Here is a 22485-nt window from a genome sequence, read left to right as displayed (position 1 = left end):
AAATTATCCTGTCAAGGAAGTTTTCTTGGGTGGCTGTGATGAGAATTGTTGGTGTGATGATTTATAAAGGATTGCTCATCCATTTCAGTTGTCACTAGTCATCCTTTTTTCTTGAAAATTTGGAACCATTTGGCCCATAATTATATATTATTGTATTTAATAACAAGAAATACTAATTTATAAAGCACTTTATAGTTTACAAAGAGGTTTAACAATCTCATCTGATTCTCACAACTTCCCTGTGAGGTAGTTGTCCCTACTTAGTACATGAGGAAATTGTGGCTTCTGAGATAATGACCTGCCTAAGCAGCAGAACTTGAGCTGCAGTCCTGGCCTTTGATAATCTTGTTTGCCTTAATTATAATTATAATTAATTATAAGTTTCTTGAAGTCCGAGTCTAATCAGTTATTTCTTTTTGTTCAGCACCTAACTCAGTGCTGGGCAGCGATACAGGTATTCAGCTAGATTAAGTGAAGCCTAGCAATGGTCAAAAAGAGAAAAAAATTTAAAAATCTGAGAAAGTAAATAAGAAGTTTGGTTGGGGGGAAAAATAACTTGCTCTTTCTCCCTTCTGTCCTCTAGCGCCCTCACAAAGCCAATGCTGAGGAGATGACCAAGTACCACAGTGATGACTACATTAAATTCTTGCGCTCCATCCGCCCAGATAACATGTCTGAATATAGCAAGCAGATGCAGAGATGTAAGTTCATTCTGTTCCTTTCCACCCTCAGGCCCCCAGATGGATCTTGCTTTCCATTAGAGGCCTGCCCGTCCTTCCTTGCACCTCCATTCCACCGACGTCTGACTTTCCTTACCCTCAAGGGTGCCCAAGTATTTCTTTTTTCTCAGGTCTGGTTTTCCTTGTTTCCTGATTGTAAATAACAGATGTTGGACTTTTCCCAGTTAGGTTTATGACACTCTGTCCCAAGAGTACTGTAATTTCAATGGGAAAAGCATTGAGCTGGGAAGTGGACAATAGACACAGGACCCAGGTCTAACTCTTAACTGACCGGACAAGTCACTTCCCCTTAGATTTTTCTTTTATAAAATGGACCAAGCCATGTGATCTCTGATTTCCATCTGACTGTACATGCTCTGACTTTGTGAGTATTAGTTGAGAATTTAGGGGCCACTCAGGACAGACTCTTAACGATGTCATCTGGGAGATGAGGTGATTCTATTCTACGCTCTGGGACTTGAAACTCCAGAACAGGTCCCATCTCAGAAACCATGCCTAGTTTGGAGGAATTGTGGGGATTACATTAGCTGTGGGGGGAAAATTGTTGAAATTTGGGTCTAAACTGTCACATCTGACCCTTGTGTTATTTACTTATTTGCTTGTGTTTTTATCTAGTTTTTGTTGTTGTTGCCTTTTGCAGTTCAGGGATTGAACCTAGAGCCTCGCATGTGCTAATAAGCAAGTGCTCTACCACTAAGCTAAATACCCAAAACCTCCCTTCTGATATTTTAGAAATTATCATTTTAGCACCTAACGCCTCATACAATATAGTATAACAGTATCACAGTATTGTCCAGAAACTTTTACCAGTTTATGACAGTTTACATTGTAATATCAGGAAATCTGTGGTATTTGTTTATTACTACTGGCCACAAGGTAGTCTGATTCCAGAAGAATGCTACTTATTAGTTATAATAACTGCACAGTGGTAATGATGACGGAATACAGTGACCTTTCCTGAAGTATTAAATTTCTTTGCTAACACAACCCCAGAAACTTTTGCCACTCTGAGTGAGGTGTTTTGCTTTCATGGAGAGACAAATGCATTCCTTTGCTGCAAATGGCTTTAGAGTTCTATAACTCTTTTAGGCCAAGGGTCAGCAGAATAGACTCTTATTGGAGAAGCAAGTTGATATTGAAGCAAGAAAATTAACTTTTCATGCTTAGTTTGAATGCTTAGTTCTCCCACTTAGCTATGTGTTTTTAAGTACATCTTGTAGTCTCTCTGAGTGTCATTTTCCATCTTTAAGAGGAAGACAATAGCCAGATGCATTTGTGCATGCCAGTAATCTCAGTGACTCAGGGAACTGAGGCAGGAGGATTACAAGTTCGAGGCCAGCTTGTGTTATTTACCAAGACCTTATTTTTAAGTAAAAAATTTAGGGGCTGGGGAGATAGCTCAGTCGGTAGAGTACTTGCCTTGTAAGCACAAGGCCCTGGGTTCGTTCCCCAGCACCAAAAAAAAAAAAATTTTTTAAAAAAGGCTGAGGATATAACAAAGTGGTAGAGCACTCCTTGGTTCAACTCCTAGTACTATCTTCTGCTCCCCACAAAAATTAGATCTGGGCTGGGTGCAGTGGCGTGTGCTTATAATTCCAGCTACTTGTAAGACTGAGGCAGGAGGATGTTGAGGCCAGCCTGGGTAACATAGACCCCATCTCAAAAAAAAATTAGGTTGGGATTTTTCTCTCATTGGAAATAGGAGTGGAAAGAATAAGTGGTGCCTTACTGACTTGATTTATAGCATTGTAGAGGATCAAAATAGGCAAAGTCTCGGCATCACTTAGTACAGTGCTTTACAATCAAGACAGTAACAGGAATATAAAAGCTATGTTTAAAAATATTTATTAATACCTAATCTATCTAATATTTATTAATTCCTAATCTCCATCTCCCACAAATTTGACTCCTTTGGTATTTATAACTTTGATAAGATTAAATAAGACTGGTTTCCTTGCTCTTGGCTGGACCATTATAAACTATAGTCACTTTGAGACTTTGAGAGCCTTGATCACAAGTTCTGACCTAATATTTAATTAGTAAAAGTGAGAACATGAGTAAATGCAATTTTTAGAGCAGATAATTAGAACACGGGGCTCATGATGAAAACATGATAGAAGGGATTTGTGGTGGTAAAATACTGAATGACATTCTTGTTCATTCTGTAGAGATAAACTGAGACCCGGGGAATTGAAATGATTGAGAGTCACATAGCAAGGTGTTGGTAGACTAGAGAATGGAACACTGCGCATTCTGGAGTACAGTCAGCCCTCCATATCCTTAGGTTCTGTATCAGTGGATTTAGCCAACTGTAGATCAGAAAAAAGTACAGACTTTATTCTTGTTATTTCCTAAATAACACATTATAAACTGACATTGTATCAGGTATTCTAAATGATCTAGAGATTATTTTAAAGTGTATGGGAGGAGCTGAACACAGTGCACACCTGTAGCCCCTTCTACTAGGAAAGCAAGTCAGAAGGATTGCTTGAGTCCAGGAGTTCGAGTCCAGCTTTGGCAATTTATCAAGATCCTGTTTTTAAAAAAAGAAAAAAAGTATATGGGAGGATATGCATAGATTATTTGTGAACAGGATGCTTTTTTATATGAGACTTGACTATCCAACAGATTTTGGTATCTGAGGAGGATCCTGAAACCAGTCCCTCCTAGAAACTGAAGGATAACTGTTCTTCTAAATATCAGCATATAAAATATTTCGGACATACAAAAAACATGAAAAATCATGAACAGGGGGCTGGGGTTGTGGCTCAGTGGCGGAGTGCTTGTCTAGCATGTGGGAGGCACTGGGTTTGAGTCTCAGCATCTCAAATAAATAAATAATATGAAGGTTCATCAACAACCAAAAAAATATTAAAAAAAAAAATCACAAAGCAGGATTCCGACTAGAATACAGCTGTTAAGTGCTGTGCGTCATTCCCCCTGCTCAAAATAAAGTTGTGGGTTCTTACCTATATCTGTCTGCTCTACCCCTGTAGCAACCAGGGCACTTGGTCTCATACATGTTGGTAGGAAAAAAAAAAAAAAATAATGAACATCCAGGTACTCAGTGCCCAGGTTAAGAAAATATGATTGATCAGTTGAAGTCTCCTCAACCCCTCTTCTTGCTCACTTACCCGTTGTCTTCCACTGGCCCCATTCCATGACTATTATTGTCAAGTTATAAACTCTATCCTGAAATCAGTGTTTAATCCTATGCATCTCTTAAAAAGCACATGCCTTCTCTGACTACCTCTCCTTCCCCATCTTTCACAGTATTGACTCCTTTAGCATAAAACCAACTTAAGAATGAGAAAAGTGTTTATAGTGGGTAGAGGGAAACCCTACAGAAATAACTCAAGTGAGGGTCTGCTCTCCCACTTCCCTCCTTTCCATCTTTAATCCAAGAGCTCCCTTGAGCTGGGCATAAATGAGCTGGCTGTTTGAGCCACATTTTAGATGGAGGGCCCTCAAGGGAAATATTTTTTCTCATGTCTGAAACATTCGTGCTGTCCTATGAGGACTTCAGATCCCGAATGAGAATATAAACAAGACTTGGGAAACTCAAGTAGGCAGAACCCACTGCAGAGGGGAAAAACAGGTGCCAGTGGATAAACAGCCTGTCCGCACGGACCAAAGTTCTTATTGACACAGCCTCTCAGTATTTACCCGGGAATTGAGGAAGAGCTACCCACTGCTGGCTTCCTTACATAGCCGCTGTTCCTCCAAGCACCAAATCTTGGGCACCCTCCAAGTTAGGGCAGTGCCAGAGTTGGTAACTCCTGTGGTTATTGGAAATCCACAGCTTTGGCTCTGCTTGAGATGTTACCACAATCTTAGCTGGCCCCTCCTACCCTCCTCACCCCAGCACTCCTCCTTGCTCTACTTCAGGAACCTCAGTAGGTAACAGCAGGTGCTATAAAAAGGCTGGGTCTAGAGAATGAGGATCTAGCCCACTCCTCTAACTTCCTGTATGTGTATCTTGAGGTCTCAGCAGTTTCCTTTTATGTGAGACTTGGAGCCCCAGGGTTCGTCTCTAGCTCTGGGAGTCTACAGCCTCCAGGTGTGCTTTCCTGCCTGACTTTTTCACTTCATTTGCATCAGTGTTTGCATGTGTTTCCACATTATGTACAAGTTTATACTTTTACCTCTGTAGGCCTGAAATAATTTTACTCACTTGTGGGTGTAGTAAAAAAGAGCACTGGACTGTGGGAGACAAGACACCTGGACGCTGATTCTGGTTCTGCCACTACCTGGTTTTATAACCTTGGGCAAGTCACTCAACTTTTCTTCATTCCTCTGCACAGTGGGGTCCATATCTGTCTTGTCTAGCTCACAGGGTTGTTGTGAAGATCAAATGAGATTATATACGTGAAAGCACTTGGAGAAAGGCCAAGTTATATCTTCACAGACTTTTAGGACAGACAAACCAAAGCTTGAGGCTTGAGTACTGCCTCTGCCATTTGTTAGCAGTTCATCTCTCTCAGACTATTCCTCCGTTTAGAAGATAGGACCAAATCCTACCTCAGAAAATTGTGTGAGGATAAATGCATCAGGCATTTAAAGCATTTAACAGTGTCTGGCCATTGTAGCACTCAGTGAATGATAGTTATGCAGGTCTGTGTTCTTCACTTCCTTGTTGGTCAGCTGGAGTGAGGTCTAGGAAGAAACTCAGACTAGAGGAAGATAAATTTTTATTCTTCAAGCAATGAACTGGTATTTTCCAAGTTGCTAAATGCTTCTCCATGTAAGATTTCTCATGCTGAGCATGTGACACATGCCTGTAGTCCTAACTCCTTGGGAGGCTGAGCAGAAGGATTACTTGAGCCCAGTTTTTGAAGTTCAGTCTGGGCAACATAGTGAGACACACCCCGCCGGCCAATCTCAAAATAAAAAGAAGGAAAAATAAAAGATTTTTGTTAATTATCTCAACAGTTGGGTGAGGTGGTTATCATTAGTGTTTATTATAGGAAATGGTCTAAAGTTCAAAGAATTGAAACAAATTGACCTATTCACATAGTCAGTAAGTAGTAGAACTAGAACGCAGACCTTTTGAATCTAAATTCTGTGATTTCCCCCCCCATCAGCTCATAAATGTCGAAATAAAACCTGAAGGAAATTATGGAAACTAACCTTTTGCTTATTTCTTTCAAGTCAATGTTGGTGAGGACTGTCCGGTATTTGATGGCCTGTTTGAGTTCTGTCAGTTGTCTACTGGTGGCTCTGTTGGTAAGGAATATACATCCCCTCCCTAAAGGTTGTGCTGGGCTCTTCTAGTGAGGTCTACCTTTGAGGCCATAATCCTGGTAGGGCTGGGCATGGTGGCACACACCTGGAAGCCCAGCGACTCGGGAGGCTGAGGCAGGAGGATCATGAGTTCAAAGCCAGCCTCAGCACTTAGTTAGGCCCTAAGCAACTTAGTGAGACCCTGTCTAAAAATAAAAAAATAAAAAGGGCTGGGGATATGACTCAGTGGTGAGGCACCCCAGGTTCAATCCCTGGTACCAAAAACAATCCTGGTAGGGCTGATCTGTAGCCATGGAGAATTGTCCTGTGGGTTTTTGCTTTATCTCTAAATTTTCCTGTGGTTTGATCCCAACTCACATTCATTCTCTGTCGTGTTGCTAACATGTCCTTCACTGTCCTCTCCTACTGACATCTTATATACAGCTTACATACAGAAATCCCCTGCAGACCTCATGGGGTTGTTGAAACTGCAAAGTGCTATAAAAATGGAAGTGTCGTCATTGGTGTCTTTTGAGAGTATGGTAATTACCTTCAGAGGTCATAAATAGTCCTCATGTGTCTCCCCTTTCTACTTGTCATTTGGGTTACCTGTAGGATTCCTCTAAACCCTTTCTTAATAGTCATGTGTTGTTAATGATGGGCGCACATTCTGAGAAGTGTGTCTTCGGGGCAGTTTTGTTGTGTGAACATCATAGAGTGTGTTTAGACACACCTAAATGGCATAGTCTACTGCATACCTAGGCTGTACAGGACGTGTATGGTATAGCCTGTTGCTCCTAGGGCATGGCGTGCAGAACGATGTGAGGTTAAATCAAGCACAGAGGAAATGATGTGATTAAGAAATGCAGTAAACATGAAGCTGCTGCTGATATAGCACAGCATACTATTTCACAGTGAACTTTTTATTATAAGTAGGAGGACTTTCTAAAATAACTAGTATGTAAATACATAAACCAGTAACATGGTCACTTATTATTCATTAGCAAGTATTACATATTGTACATAATTGTTTGTATTTTTTTTTTTTTTTAACGGTGCTGGGGATCGAACCCAGGGCCTTGTGCATGCAAGGCAAGCACTCTACCGACTGAGCTATCTCCCCAGCCCTATTGTACATAATTGTATGTACTATACTTGTATATGCCTGGCAGTGCCATGGGTTTGGTTACCTCAGCATTACCACAGACGTGGGAGTAATGAGCTATACTATGATGTTAAGAAGGCCACAACTTGCTGGGCGTGGCAGTGCATGTCCGTAATCTCAGCTACTCAAGAGCTAAGACAGAAGGATTACAAGTTTGAGGCCAGCCTCAGCAATTTAGTAAGACCCTGTGTCAGAATAAAAAAGGGCCGGGGATTAGCTCAGTGGTAGAGCACTTGCCTAGCATGTGAGAGACCCTGGGTTTGCTTCCCAGTATTTTTAAAAAAGCCAAAAAAAAAGTCTACAATTTCATTTAGGTAGGAGTATTTCAATTGTTATAATCTTTCGGAACCACTGTTGTCTCTGTGGTCTGTTGTTGAGCCAAATGTTATGTACTGCATGACTGTATTTATTTTTCTATGTTCATTGTTTCTAACCCCCCTCACACTGTCCATGGGACCCACTTTCCATTTTGGTATTTATGTGTCTATCCTTTTTTTTTTTTTTTTTTCCTGTGGTGCTGGGGTTTGAACCCAGGGCCTTGTGCTTGCAAGGTATGCTCTCCACCAACTGAGCTATATCCCCAGCCCTCCATCCTTTTTTTCTGTGTGAATATATCTGAACATAAAATATACATCTGTATTTTACAAAAATATATTTTATATAGTTATATGCCTATGTTTTTTACCTAGGAAATCTTTAAAATTTCTTTTTCTGTTGTATTCTTCTACAGTGTTCTTCTATAGTGGCTGCATGATTATGGAACTACTTTATTTGATATGTTCTGTCCCCTCTTGTTAGATTATTTGGATTGTTCCATGCTTTAATTGTTGTTCAGAAGTCAACACTACCGGGCTGGGGAGATAGCTCAGTTGGTAGAGTGCTCGCCTCGCAAGCACTAAGGCCCTGAGTTCAATCCCCAGCACCGCAAAAAAAAAAAAAATAATAAGTCAACACTACCACAGATACACGTGGGTGTGTTTCTTACTTGTTCTTGGATCTATTTCTACTTTGGACTAGCACTATTTTTCAAATTTTTTCCAAATTTTTTGACTGTGAACCATAGTAAGAAATACTTCTACATGTGCAATCTGGGATACACATGAGTGACTGTACATTTACACACACTTATACATTCACTCTAACATCAAAGTTTTCACAGAAGAGCAGTTACCCTTTGTTACTCTGATATTTTTATTCTACTCTCTCTTTAAGAATATCTAGAGTGCAGTGGCATATGCCTATAATCCAGAGACTCAGGAGGCAGAGGCAGGAGGATTGCAGGTTTGAGACCAATCTCAACAATTTAGCAAGGTCCTAAGGAACTTGTCGAGACCCTGTCTCAAAAAATAAAAAGGAATGGGAAAGTGGCTCAATAATAAAGTACCTCTGGGTTCAATTCCTAGTACCAAAAATACACACATACACACACACTAATCATGACCCTCTAAATTAGTTCTAAGGCCTACTAAGAGGTTATCATCTTTGGTTTGGAAGATAGTTTTTTAAAAGTAGCCAGTGTCACTGGGAACTGTGGCATTTGCCTGTAATCCCAGTGACTTAGGAGACTGAGGCAGGAAGATTGCAAGTTCAAGGTTGACCTTGGCAACTTAGTGAGATCGTCTCAGTCTTTTTTTTTTTTTTTTTTTTTTATACTGGGGATTGAACCCAGGGGCGCTTAGCCACTGAGCCACACCCCTAGCCCTTTTGTATTTTGTTTAGAGACAGGTTCTTGCTTAGGACCTTGCTAAATTGCTGAGGCTGGCTTTGAACTCATGATTCTCCTGCCTCAGCCTCCTAAGCCTCTGGGATTATAGACATGGCCACCGTGCCTGACTCCCATCTTGAATTTAAAAAAAAAATTTTTTTTAAAGGCTGGGGATGTAGTTCAGGGATAAAGTGCCTCTGGGTTTGGTCCCGGTACCAAAGTGGGGGGGTAAAGAGTAGCTAGTGTCATGTTTATTCCCTGTTGAAATATGGTAGGAGAGAGGGAGCCAGGTTGTGAGTTGTACACTACAGCCGCTGAATAGGCAAGTCCTGTCTCTCACTGGGTTTTTAAGGCTTCTTGGGGTAGGGAATGTGGCTTAGTAACAAGCTTATGTTCTCTCTTCTTACATCCAGCAAGTGCTGTGAAACTTAATAAGCAGCAGACGGACATCGCTGTGAATTGGGCTGGGGGCCTGCACCATGCAAAGAAGTCCGAGGCTTCAGGCTTCTGTTACGTCAATGATATCGTCTTGGCCATCCTGGAACTGCTAAAGTATGCCTGCCTGGCCTTGTCTCTTGGAGGAGCACCTTAGGCCAGGTTCCCACTTCCCTCTCCCCTTGGGCTTGCCTCCCTAGTTTGCTTTTCCTATGGTGTGCTGGCTAGGATGTGTTCGGTGTCTCTGGCCATCTTCTCCCTGACGGGGTCTTGGTTTGATCTGAGCCCACGGCAAGATCAGGGGCAGGCGCTGCTCAGATCCTGCCTCCAGAGTTTCCCTGTGTGGCTGGAGTTGACCCTGGCTGTAGAGTAGGAAGATCGGACTTGGTCGGCTTGGTCAGGCCTCTGGAGACACCCGGCCGCTCTTCCACCTTCCTTCAGCCAGTTTCCACGTCTCTGGTGCTTAGAGATACCTGAGGGAGGCAGCCAGCCCGGTAAGCTGGGACCTGGCGCCCTTGGCGCGTCCCATCCCCAAAGAGCCCCCAGACCCCTGACCCACTTCTGATCCTAGGTATCACCAGAGGGTGCTGTATATTGACATTGATATTCATCATGGCGATGGCGTGGAAGAGGCCTTCTATACCACAGACCGGGTCATGACTGTGTCCTTTCATAAATATGGAGAGTACTTCCCAGGAACTGGGGACCTACGGGTGAGAACTCCCTTTAGGGGCCAACCAGTTCACCCTCAGCTGCCAGCTCTAACTCTCCTGTTCTGTGCCACTAAAAACCATTCCTTCCTCTTCTGCCATTGACAACACTGCACTCCAGTCTGGGCTGCCTGCCACAGTCTCTTTTCCTCCCTCTTCTGAAGGAAGGGAATGATGAGACAGAGGGGTCAGAGAAGGACTAGGGTCTCCTGACTCACCATACTTCCCTCCTGGCCACAGCTGGTTGCATCACACTGTTCTTAGGTACCGTAAGGCTTGAGTTTGGGGTTAGGAATTAGGACTGTTATGGATCACCTCAAGGGTTCTTAACGGTTTAACATCACCTTCCTCCTTTGATAATCTGACTAAAAGCCAATGACTATCTACCCAGAAACGTATGTGCGACTTTGCATCTGATGTGAAATAGTTAATAGACCTGGCCCCTTCTGAAGCTACTCCATGGAACTGTTCTATCTGCTTCTCTTCACCTACAGTGGTTCAGCCACTTTCCATGCTAGTAGTCCTTGGGTAAAAAGTGGTACTACTTGTTTGCTATGGCAAGCTTAGAATAAGTGAGCATTTACTATTTTGAAACTAACTGAAGAACTTTTCTCCACTCTTTCCTAGAGATCTTCCTAGAGATCTAGGAGAGAATGAGGGTAGAGGAGTGTGCAGTAAAACTGGAGGAGAAAGGATTATTTGGGGTGGGTGTTATTTCTGTGACCCAACTGCTGGCCATGGCCAGCCTAACCCAATTTGAAGGTAGAACTCTTGTGCTGTGGGTAGAAATCTTGTGGATATTCAATCCCTGGCCCCAAAATCAGCTCCCAGCCTTGGTACAGGCTCAGTGGTATGTCTAGAGATGTGAGCTGGGCTTGCCAGTGCAGGAAAGGACACTACCCAAGGTACTCTGCTCTGTCCTGGCTACCTCATGGCCCAGCTTGACTCTCCAAGAACTGTCACCTCTTTCCTTAGCCTTCCAGCCCCATCCTTGAACTTCTTCCTAGCTTCATCTTTCAGTTTTACTTTAATGTCCCTCTTGATTAGGATATTGGGGCTGGCAAAGGCAAGTATTATGCTGTTAACTACCCACTCCGAGATGGGATTGATGACGAGTCCTATGAGGCCATTTTCAAGCCGGTAAGTGACTTTATCCACCCCTTGGGATACAGATGGGGTTGGTCTAGGGGAAGGGTAGCAAAGCACCCCACCCTATCTCAGGGTTCCCTTCCCACAGCTAATTGGGAAATGAGAGGTGTTTCAACCCATTGTAGTGTGGCCAGTTAGGGGAACAGAAGTCATCCAAACATTTGTTGAAGTCTTCTGGGGGTCAGGCCCTCTGCTGTGTACAAGAACAGCTAAGGCGTGATCTTTGCCCTCACAGTCTGTGGTAGGGGAGGCAGGCACTAACACAACAGCATGTGGTCAGTACTGTTTTATATCTCCATTTCTATGGGATCAGCTCCTGGGAAATTATTATTTTAATTTTTTGGTGGTGCTGTTTCCTGGATTTTTCATGTTTCTCATTGATGACTGCATGTTTGAAGTAGAGACTTATCCAGTCCTTGCAGACTGGCTTTGTCTGAGAAAGCCCATCCAGGATTCTGGAAAGGCTGTCTGGCATGTTCTGGGGCTGGAGTCCTCAGGCAGTCTGTCCTAGTGCCTGTGTTTCTGAGGGGTGAGCAGAGAGTGAGATAAACTGCTGCCTGGGCTGGAAGGAGGTAGTCAAGGAGGAGTCCACGGAGGAGGTGACATTTAAGCCGGACTTCTCCATGTGAGGGAGGAGGTCGGGGCTGAAGGAATGGCGTTTGGTAGAAGGAACAGCACCTGCCTAAGTGCAGAGGTGCCAGTATAGAGCAGCACTAGAGCAATGTGATGTGAGGGCGGAGGGTTGAGGAGGTAGAGGGAAAAGGATGTTTTTCAAGTACATGGAGTCTGTACTTAAAAGGGAGCCTTGAGTGCCACGCAGAGAAGCTCAATCTTCACCTACAAGGAACAGGAAGCTGTTGAGTACTGACCTAATGAAGGACTAGTAGTAAGCGTGACTGAAGTCTGAGTTATGGTTTCAGTCCTCACTAACATTAGACTCTAGTGAGAACAAGATACACAAAAGTGAAGTGCCTCCTTGCCAGGCGATGCTCAAAGTCTGTAGGACGAAATGAGCAAAGCAGATGGAGCTAATGGTCGGGAAGCTTCCTAAAGGAAGTGGCACCGGAGCTTGGGCAGTGACATGAAGATTAGGGAGTTGACAGGGAGGCCATTCAAGGTTCAGAGTTATTAGAACTAGAAGTGTCTTGGAAATCCTTTCAAATGAGAAAAGTCCCACTCTGCACCCCGCAGCATGAGGGAGAGCAGAAAGGTGGGAGTGGGTGATAAGAAGCAAGTGCTTTACCCTCCCTTCCTACCCCTGAACCTCATGTAGCTTTTCTTGAGGTTGACGGTGACCAGGATGTGTCCTTTTAGGTCATGTCCAAAGTAATGGAGATGTTCCAGCCTAGTGCGGTGGTCTTACAGTGTGGTTCAGACTCCCTGTCTGGGGATCGGTTAGGTTGCTTCAATCTGACCATCAAAGGTGAGAGCAGGTAGTACAAGCATGGGTGGGCAGGGTCCTGCTGGGTGCTCCTGTAACCCAGAACCCCTTTTTCCCCCAAAGGGCACGCCAAGTGTGTGGAGTTTGTCAAGAGCTTCAACCTGCCTATGCTGATGCTGGGAGGAGGTGGTTACACCATTCGTAATGTGGCCCGGTGCTGGACATATGAAACAGCTGTGGCCCTGGACACAGAGATCCCCAATGGTACTATCTCCAGGGCCAGGTCGTGCTGGGCAGGAGTTCACAAACATATGCCCATTGGTTACAGGACCTCTCCTCTCATACTAATTGTTGAGTCTCCTGTCTATCCTCTTGTGACAGAACATAGCCATGTTTTTCTCACTAGTCCTTTTTGATGGTCCCCCTCCTGCTTTGAGTCTGGGCAAAATTATCAGTGATTATTTACAGCTTTGGAATTTCTACTCAGTAGGCTAACCCGGTTAATGAACGAAAGGAATGCTCATAATGAGTGTTACTTAAAGTGTCCTAAACCAGGGGTTTGGGCCTTCCTTTCCTAGTGACACATATACCACAGTGTGTACACTGGAGAATGGTATTACAAAAATTAAAATCCCAGAGGCACCCAAGTTTCGTCCTATCTCAAAGGCATCCTTTTCTCTTTTATAGATGGGTGAACAGACCCAGAGAAACCTGTAGATGATTTTCTCAGGGTCCTGTGGCAGCTAGGCCTGACTGTCTTCTCCCTTGCCCCAACCAGAGCTTCCATACAATGACTACTTCGAGTACTTCGGACCAGATTTCAAGCTTCACATTAGTCCTTCCAATATGACTAACCAGAACACGAACGAGTACCTGGAGAAGATAAAGTGAGTCTATCCCCTGACTGCCTTTTGATTGAAAAGGTTTGTCCCTAACCAGAGCCCAGCTACCCTTTCTCCCATTGGCCATAGACAGCGGCTCTTTGAGAACCTGAGGATGCTGCCCCACGCACCTGGGGTCCAAATGCAGGCCATTCCTGAGGATGCCATCCCAGAGGAGAGTGGTGATGAGGATGAGGACGACCCTGACAAGCGCATCTCAAGTAAGACCCAGACCCTTTCCATTTAGTAGGAAGCTGACTTCCCTCCACTCATTCCCCCAGGCCACCTGCCTGTGGAGACACCTGTTTCAAGTTCCTGTAGGTACAGGTTAGGGAATCCAAGGCCCCCTTTTCCTTCTCTTGGAGGACACACAGGAGAGTACTGAGCACAGATCCTAAGGTAAACAGCCCCCTGCCCTCTTACCCATTCTTTCCATCCACTGTCTCCCAGTCTGTTCCTCTGACAAACGAATTGCCTGTGAGGAAGAATTCTCTGACTCCGAGGAGGAAGGAGAGGGTGGCCGAAAAAACTCTTCCAACTTCAAAAAAGCCAAGAGAGTCAAAACAGAGGATGAAAAAGAGAAAGACCCAGAGGAGAAGAAAGGTGAGTTTGGGTTAGGCTGGGACTTGGGTCTTGAGCCCTGGGCCCTGGAGGAGGATCAATATATGTAGGGCACCAGGAGGAGGGAGATGACTCAGACCCTGCCAGCTCCGAAGGGGCACTAGCTCCTTGGCCTTTCAGTGGCTCCCAGAAGTGGCAGAGCCCACAAAACAATGAAAAACTCCGTCATCTCTGCTGGCTGACTGAGCCTGGCTTTCACATACCACCGGGGCCCTTTTCTCAGCACTTCACCCCAGTTTCCCAGGGGGCTGCCTCCACCCACTAGGTTCTGACTCTATCAGGCTGGGAAACCAGTCCAACCGGTTTGTTTTCAACAGGGCTCACTGGAAGGATCTGGGATGGGCTTTTTTTCTTATTCTATGCCCGATAAGCTATGGTATTGGGGAAGGGGTGTTAGGGGTAAGTGAAGACCCCCTAGGTCTTTCCAGAGGGGCTACCCTTGTCCGTCTCTGCACTCTTATGTTCTAGAAGTCACAGAAGAGGAGAAAACCAAGGAGGAGAAGCCAGAAGCCAAAGGGTGAGGAAGGAGCTGTCTGCCATCTCCCTGGCATTGGAGCATCAGCCCCTTTGTCCCACCACTCTGAGGGAAGGCACAGGGACAGCTGGTCTTGCTTACAAAGGCCTCTTTCAGGGACCAGTCTGTCTGTCTCTGCAGTTCTAGGCAGAGCTAGGAAGTCCCAGCCCCCCAGTCACCTGGGCAGCCAGGGTCCTGTGGAAGTGCTTTGTGTCCACACTTTTGTCTCTAGGCCTCCCGGGTGGTTTATCTCATGCCAGTCTCTGCTTTCTCCACAGGGTCAAAGAGGAGGTCAAGTTGGCCTGAACAGACTTCTCCAGCTTTGGCTTTTGACCAAGTTCCCCACCTTTCTCCTCCAATCCCTCAGATTTTTATATTTTCTATTTCTCTGTGTATTTATATAAAATATATAAAATATAAATGTCCCCAGGGACTAGATAGGAACCAGGGCCCTGATCCCAAGGCAACTGTGCTGAGGAAACTTCCATGCCTTGTTCCTCATCCCTCCCCAAGTCTTTTGAACCATGAAGGGTGCAGATCAAAATCCCAAATGACAAGGGCCTGTTTAGTAGCTTAGGAAAAGTGCCCTTACCAAGTGTTCTAAAAGGGACAGGTGGGTCGTCAGGGACCCCCTGTACTTTTCAGACTCCTAACATCAGCCATTTTTAGATTGGTTCTGTTCTCAGACCTTCCCACTGGCCTTAAGAGCCAAGAAACTCACACTGCCCTGTCTTCCCCCAGTTCTGCAGGTGGAGGTCAGTAGTCTAGCTTCCTTTCTAAGATACTATTTTCATTTTTGTGAGACTATTTGTAATAAAATGGTACATTTCTACACCCTCCTGAGCTTTTGTTTCCTGGCAGTGTCCCTGAGTGGATTTCAGCTCTACTTTCCTGCTGGTTGGTGTGCCTTCTGGACAGCTTCCACAAAAAACCCCCATGAACCTACCTTTTTAAAACCCTTTAAGATATCTACCAGTCTCCTCACCTTACCCCCAGAAGACCACTCATTAAAGCACCACTAAAGGGATGACATTTATTCCTTTTCCAAATGTTACAGTAAAACCAGGTGGAAGAGAATGGTTTTAGCAATTAGAAAAAAAAAAAAAAAAAGTACAAATCTGGGGTTTGGCCATTAAAAGTTATTTACAACAATGGGAGAAAAAAAGACAACAAGAAGTTGTTTCACATTACAGACCTCCCTCCCACCCCAAAGCCTAATACTTGCTTACCAAGTCAAAAAAGAGACACAGTTGATTCACAAGCCGGAGGTTTGAACTTGAGTAAGACATTTATAAAAACCTAGACGGGGGTAGTGTCCTCCCCAGCCCAGGTGCCACTAGGCACAGCACAAAAGACTAAAAACTCAACAGGGGAAAGGCTGGACACTCAGGGTTTGGGAGTACAAGCACCCCACTTCTGGCTCAGGGATTTAGGGAGTAGGATAAACAAAACCTACTTGGAAAAGAATTGGGAGAGAAAACCAGCAATTGCCTTCTGCAGGGGTAGGGCCAGGGAAGGAGGTAGGGCCAGGGACAGGAGCATTTCACATCACTAACCTAACTTGGGAAATTGTAAGGGACCATCTTCAACTGGCCTTAAGAGAAAAACCAGATGGCTGATGGGAGAATCCACAGGAGGGAGAGGAGGAAAGGGAACGTGGCTGGGAGGGGGCAACAAGCCCCTTCCTTTCTGGGCACAGGAAGGCAGCCAGGGCACCAGGTCCAGGCAGTGACCTCACAAGGACAGCACAGTTTTTGCAGCTTAGAGATCACCCACCTGTCCCCACCCAGCTACTCATTCTGCTCAACGCTGGCTGATGCAGGGCCACTTTCCAGCCCCAAAGGAGTGGACGGCTCTGCAGCCTGGGGCCCTGCCTCTTCTTCTGTGTCTCCTCCCTTGGAGGCAGCACTAGCCTCTGCCCCTTTGGCCTGGGGCTCCTGGCTCTCGGGGGTGGCAGCAACCTTCCCTTCCTGGGCAGTGCCCTCCTCGCTGCAGGCACCGATCTCCCCCTGCTCCTGCTCTTCCTCTGTGGGTGAAGAGGCAGAAGAATCACCCCCACCCTCCTTCCGATTTCTCTTGAAGGACAGGCCACTCAATTTGAAAGGCTTCTTGAAAGAGAATTTCTTCTTCTTCTTAGGGGTCTCCTTGGGGGCGTTCTCCCCCTTGGCCTCAGCGCCCTGGCCAGGGGGTGCTGGTTCGATGGCATCGCCAGTGGCCCCAGCTGCCTCATCTGTTCCGTTCACCGGGGGCGACTCCCCTTCACCCTTGGGGGTTAAGTCTCCATTGCTTTTCACGTGGCCATTCTCCTGCAGGGCAGAGGAGACAGCAGTGAGGGCTGGGGTTCGTTTCCCCCTCCCCCAGCCCGCTTCTGGCCCCTTCCAGGCCACAGGGAGCACCACTCGGATCCACTGCGACCCGAGTCTGGCTTTAGCCTCACCCCACTCCCGCAATCCCGTCAAACATCGCCCAAGCCTCTCGCAGGCGCGCCGGGACAGCCGCGGAGGCCACCGCCGGCAGGAGGCGCTGGGTCCCGGGGCCCCCACCCCCCTCCCCCGGGGCGCGCTCTCTATTCTGCGCGGAACCGCTGCGGGCCGCGGATCCCCGGCAAGGGGGTGAGCGGTGCCAGGCGATATTGGGCGGGAAGCCGCCCCGGGGCGCTGCCTCTCTACACCTGGACGGCCTATTTTCCCAGCCTCCTGCTTTGTGTAATCGGCCCCCACCCACCTCACGCTCTCCCCACCTCTCAGCTCCCCCCTTCAAAAAAGACCGCGGGCCCCCGAGGTCGTGTGTGCGGGTGCAGTGCCCTCCCCTCCAGGCACCCGCCCCGCGGCCCCTGGGCGCCCCCATGGCGCGGCCCAGCAGCGCCTTTGTTCCCCGCGCGGCACTCGGGGCGGCCGGGGGACAGCGCCGGGGGCCGGGACCGCGAACAAAGAAGGCAGCGGGGCCCGGCCGGCGCCCCCTCCCCGCCCCTCCCCTTGCTTCGCCCGCGGGGGCTGCGGCGCCGAGAACAAAGGGACCGGGCGGGGGAGGGGGCGCCGCGTGTCCCGGGCCGGACAAAGCGCGCGGCCCCGGCCCAGGGCCCTAGAGGGGGCGAGGCGCAAGAGGAGGGGGCTGGGGCCGGCCGTGCGGAGCGCACCCACCTGTCCGTTGGCCTTCGCTGGGGAAGCGCCTGCTGCCTCCTCGGCGGTCACGTCGCCCCGGGGAGCCTTGGAGCTCTGGCTGCCCATAATGGGGGGGGGGGTCTGCTGGGGGGCGCCCGGAGCCGCCCCGGGCTCGCGCCGCAGGGGATAGTCCGGCGGGGTCGGCCCGGCGGGCGGAGGGGTGGGGCTGGCGCCTGAGGGGGAGGGGTGTCGGGGGGAAACCGAGCTGCACCCCCGCTCCGCAGCCGACCCGCTAGCTGCGCCCGCCGCCGCCGCGCTCCGCGCCAGAATGCCGCCCGCCGCCCGCCGAGCCGCCTATATATATGCGCCCAGAGCTCGGGGCGGGGCCGGACATTTAAATGAGCACCCAATCGAGGGGCGGAGGCGGGGTCGGGTCGCGGGCCCCACTTGCGCAGTGGGCTACACTGGCGGTCCCGTCTCCCCCAATCCCTCCCGACTACCAGGAGCAGGTAGGGACGGCCGTGGGAAGAAGAGGCGCCGGTCCTTCGGCGAGCTGAACGCAAAGGGCATCCTCGAGGAAAGAGAAGCGCGTAGTCTTTCCCCCTTCTCACCGCCTCCCTCTGGGCGTCCGCGCACCGTGGAGCGGCCCCCATCTTCTTGGTCCTGCACTGGCTGCCCCTGTCAGTCTCCCCTTGAACTCTTCGAAGGGCTCACATGCCCAGACTCGTCAGACGGCTGGTCCTGAGTTATGCTCCAGAAAATGTGGTCATAGCAGCCTCGGGGCCCCGCGCTGGGTTCAGCGCCCCGAAGGTCTGGAGACCTGTCAGAGGTTCCATCCACTTTCCTACCTGCCTGCCGCTACCAGCCTGGGAGTGGGAGGGGAGATCTGATCTAACGCGGGGTCACTCGGGTCAGACTGGCTAGGCTCTCGTCCATCAGTCCATTGTCCCTCCTCTTAGTTCGTCAGCCAGGACAGAGAAATTCACCTCCAGTCCCTCCTGCCCTCAACCTGAACCCACTATAAAGTCCCTTTGCGGGGGCGTGTCTGTGACCTTAACGGGCATCTTCCTCCTACTTTAAGGCGGATGGGCCTGAGGCTCAGAGACGTTGATATAACCTGTCTGTCTTGAGTTTGGTGTCCCCCCTTCCTGCTCTGCTCCCATCCCTCATACAGGCAACCCAACCCCAGTGAGGGATGCAACAGGTCTTAAATACTCCAGCTTGAAGGGGAGGGATGGGATGTCACCAAGGTCCCTCAGCACCTTTGAGAGTCCCTTGGAGACAGTCCCCAAGGCTGCCCAGCCCAACCTCCCACCCTGCCTGAGAGTGGGGAGCCTGGAGGCAGGAGCAGGGTGGAGGTGGCTGGAGACCTAGGTTCTCTTCACTTCTTCCCCAGAGTCCTCACTAGTCCCGGATGTGTGTTTCTGTGTCTGTCTGGCCTCCTACGCTCAGTCCCTAGGAGGAAAGGGACTGGGCTGGAGGAAGCAAAGTGGTGCAACAGCTCAGTGGGTCCCTCCCTCCCTCTTAGGCATAAGACCTCCTGGGAGGCCTGAGGCTGTGAGGTGTGGAGACACCCCAGGGCCTGAGAAATTGGGAACTCCCCAAAGATCCGGCCACAGAGTGGCAGGGAAGGATGAGGTGGCTTCTGCATTCTGCAATCACTCCTGTATCTTCATCCCCACCCCAATTCTGAGATTATAGAATACTCTCAGCTTCATTAAAACTGCCCCCTCATTTTACAGACCAGAACACTGAAGTTCAGAATGGGAAAGTGACATGCTCAAGGACACAGAGTAGCTAAGGGTGGGAAAGAGTCTGGAAAGATCTAGACTGGAGGCTAAAAATCCTTGGAGGAATTTCCTGTTGAGATCTGGCACTCTCTGGTTAAAGTGGAGGCAAGAAGAGCTAGTTTGGGGACAGAGCCCCATGCCCCTACTGCAGCTCACTGACAGTACAGTGACTCCTCCATCCGCTACCACTCAGGGATGGACATCGTGACCTGCTCTCTGTCTTCACCACAATAGGGAACCCACAATGCTGCCAGGCGCTGCTCGCACCAGCTGGCGGGACTCAGATGGAGGAAGGATGTGTGAGTCTTGGAGGGGTTGGGGAAGGTCAGAGGTTAAGATCAGATCCCAAGGTTCCTGGTCTCCAGGTGTGGCCAGGTGAGAGGCACATCTCCCAGAGGATCCCAGAAGCAAAGAGGGGCAGCAGGGCTAAAAGATCTTGCGTGGCCAGACAGCCCCAAAGAGAGCCTGGTCCACAGGGAAGAGGGGCTGCATCCAACCAGACATTCCAGGAGGCTGAGGAGGGGAGCCTGGGAGCTCAATCCCTTACAAAATCCAGGTCCCAGCAGAATCCAACTTCTAGAAGAGGGAGGAGGCTTAGTATGCTTGGGGGTGGGTGGCCTACAGCAGCCCTATGGCCTCCTCCCGTCCACACTGTGGCTCCTTCCTTCCCAGCTGCTGCCAATCCAGACAATGCGCCCATTGTTCTGCGTCTCCGGGAGCCTGTGTGCAACTGTGTGTGTCTGTTTCTCTCTGTGTGTGCCTATGTATCACTTTGTGTCTGTGCTGAGACTTTGTGGCTGTGTGTGTGTGTGTGTGTGTGTGTGTGTGACCAGGTGTGTACGTTTGCGAGTCCGTATCTTTCTTTGGCTCTGTGTATTCAAGGGTACGGGAACCTTGGTGACACTGGTGACTCTCTGAGGCTTTCTGGGTGTGTGCCTCTTTCCTTGAGACTGTGTTGGTGACTGTGTCTTACTGTGATTGGGTGTGTAACTATGAGTGTGTGTGGCTGGATGAGAGACCTGTGAGTGTGGGGGTGGAAGAGTGGCTGAGAGTGTTCCCAAGGGAGTCAGATGTGCCTCCCTGGGTCACTGAGGCTGCAGTGGTCAAAACCTCTGCCAGGATGGAGTGACAGAGAAAGGAGGAATTAAAGAACAGGGTGCCTGGGTTGGATGGGGAAAGGGAAGCTGCAGGGACCAGAGACCCCATGTTCACACATCCCCCATCTGCTCCAGTTCTCCCGGTAAGGGCTCAGATCCTGGCCCTGCATGCATAAAGTCCTCTGAGACATCAGAGTTTGGCTAAGTCCTGCTGGAGGCCCTAAAGAATGTTGACTTGGGAAAGCCCAATTCCAGCCCCAGGGTCCCCATCTCCTCCTGGGGGCATCAGCTTGACATGGAGACCTCAGTTCTGGCCCAGGTAGCCTTCTCCTGATGTGACTATTAGCCCATCCTTCCACTTGGGCTTCAGTCTGCTCATCTGTACAGTGAGAGGGAGGGCCTCCTGATTCATAGTCACGAAGACTTCCCGGAGTCCCTCCTTCTGCTCAAGTGTAGAAAGGGTAAGTGGTGAGTCATGCAGGGTGCCTGCCCTCAGGGATTTCCCATCTAGTAGGAGAGACAGGCAATGCCTTAAGGGGACAGAGGAGGGGCCCAAGGAAGGAGAACCTAGAGCAGGACAAGGTAGGAGCAATGAAGTCTGTGCAGGTGCGGATGGAGGGAAGAGCCCAGTCTGGGGCAAAGTTTGGAAGATTAGATCCTAGGATTCAGTGACTGGCTATGTGCAGAAACAGTGGGGATAGGGCAGTGATGCTGGGTCACCTGCTTTTCTATTTTAGGTGACACTGAGTGAAGCAGATCCATTGACAGGGACAGGGCATCAGAGGGGAAAAGATGGGGGAGTTGCTGATCTCACCTTGCTGAGTTTGAGAGGCCCAAGGAAAATTCAGGAGGACATCAGGAAGCAGCCTGAAGTCTTTAACTTCAGGACACACATCCAATCACATTTCCTGAGCTAAAGGCCAGTGCCCAAAGTCTGGTTGGTGGCCTTACAGAGTCAATAACCAGAGGGGTTTTCATTTGTTTGTGTCACAGTGCTGGGGACTGAGCCTAAGGCCTTGTGAATACTAGGCAAGCACTCTACCACTGAGCTACATCCCCAGCCCAGAGGAGGTTTTAAATTAGGACTGATCCCAGGAAATCCGGCCTCTGATTACTGCCAGAAAGAGTATACCTGCAGGAGGTGGATGAGGTCACCCAGGAAGTACCTGGGCAGCGGGAGCTCTGCATGGGTGAGGCAGGCAGCAGGAAAGTACCCAGGAGGAGTCATAGATTGGAATAGGAAGAGCTCCTGAGTGGAGCATCATGGGAAATCCCAAGCACTGGGATTTGTAGAAAGGCAGGAAAAAGCAACCGTAATACTGGTCATGACTGTTAGCACTGATGATGTGTTTGCTGTATGCCAAGTCCTGTGCTGACAGTTCTCCATACATGGCCTCGGGACGCAGTGAGATGTGCACCATCATGGTTCCCATTCATAGGAGGAAAACAAAGCCTGATGAGGGGTTGTTGATGTGAGCAAGATAAAAGGAGGAGGTCAGGACTGGAGAAAAGTGTTTTTAGGAGCTCTAAGATTGTGGTGGCACTCGACTCAGCTGGAGACAACTAGAAGGTGCTTCAGGTTGAGAAGAGCAATGGGGTGGGGGTGGCCAGGAAAGGCAAGGCACAAGGCCAGGCCTCCAGGCTGCAACTCCCAGAACCACGGCTGCTCCCCATGGGCCTGGGCTCCCTGGGCTCCAGCCTGGTTGTCCACAGCCTCCCTGACAATTATAGGTCTTACCCTGCTATGGACCCTGGGCCTCCTCAGGGGGGGACCCACCGTGCCATCACCAAATCACAAGGACAGGAATTCTGAAAATTACCTTTCAGAATTTTAGGCTTCCCAAAACTGGTTTCTCTCTTCCCCTTCCCTCCCCTGAAGAGGGAGAGAGGGAGTAAATGAAGGGGGAGGATCTTGGTGGGGGCTTCATAAACCAGTGGCGCCCAGTCCCTACCCAAGAGAGTTGTCTCTGGGG

At 48.7% G+C, this 22485-nt stretch overlaps 2 protein-coding genes and 1 non-coding gene across 3 annotated transcripts in view; 2 read left to right on the top strand and 1 right to left on the bottom strand.

Moving 5' to 3' along the window:
* The window catches only part of Hdac1 (histone deacetylase 1), a 29797-nt gene extending 14439 nt beyond the window's left edge, over window positions 1-15358 (top strand). The window contains exons 3-14 of the mRNA XM_047519457.1: window positions 584-701; window positions 5892-5966; window positions 9247-9385; window positions 9840-9981; window positions 11026-11118; window positions 12442-12550; window positions 12632-12772; window positions 13287-13395; window positions 13480-13610; window positions 13840-13992; window positions 14479-14527; window positions 14803-15358. Of these exons, the coding sequence (XP_047375413.1) occupies window positions 584-701; window positions 5892-5966; window positions 9247-9385; window positions 9840-9981; window positions 11026-11118; window positions 12442-12550; window positions 12632-12772; window positions 13287-13395; window positions 13480-13610; window positions 13840-13992; window positions 14479-14527; window positions 14803-14830 (1287 nt within the window). The 3' untranslated portion in view covers window positions 14831-15358. The remainder of the gene's footprint in view (window positions 1-583; window positions 702-5891; window positions 5967-9246; window positions 9386-9839; window positions 9982-11025; window positions 11119-12441; window positions 12551-12631; window positions 12773-13286; window positions 13396-13479; window positions 13611-13839; window positions 13993-14478; window positions 14528-14802) is intronic.
* Window positions 3630-3762, top strand: LOC124968570 (small nucleolar RNA SNORA63). The gene has a single exon (XR_007105766.1). It is a non-coding gene; the product is annotated as a small nucleolar RNA SNORA63 (small nucleolar RNA).
* Window positions 15359-15794: 436 nt separating the features above from the next.
* Marcksl1 (MARCKS like 1) lies at window positions 15795-17946 on the bottom strand. The gene is made up of 2 exons (XM_047563262.1): window positions 17665-17946; window positions 15795-16830 (listed from the first exon to the last, which is right to left on the bottom strand). Exons 1-2 carry the CDS (start codon window positions 17749-17751, stop codon window positions 16315-16317), a joined length of 603 nt encoding a protein of 200 aa, XP_047419218.1. The 5' UTR covers window positions 17752-17946; the 3' UTR covers window positions 15795-16314.
* Window positions 17947-22485: the final 4539 nt, after the last annotated feature.

The sequence above is a fragment of the Sciurus carolinensis genome, chromosome 1, assembly GCF_902686445.1.
Source record: "Sciurus carolinensis chromosome 1, mSciCar1.2, whole genome shotgun sequence".
Lineage (NCBI taxonomy): Eukaryota > Metazoa > Chordata > Mammalia > Rodentia > Sciuridae > Sciurus > Sciurus carolinensis.
Note: the sequence above shows the minus strand (reverse complement) of the source record. Positions and strands in the feature narration are given on the sequence as shown.

Excerpts from the sequence above, each read along its gene's own strand:
- Marcksl1 (XM_047563262.1), bottom strand. The coding sequence starts at position 17,751 with ATGGGCAGCCAGAGCTCCAAGGCTCCCCGGGGCGACGTGACCGCCGAG. Across the intron at positions 16,831-17,664 it reads CAGCGAAGGCCAACGGACAG|GAGAATGGCCACGTGAAAAG; the intron begins GTGGGTGCGCTC and ends TCTGCCCTGCAG.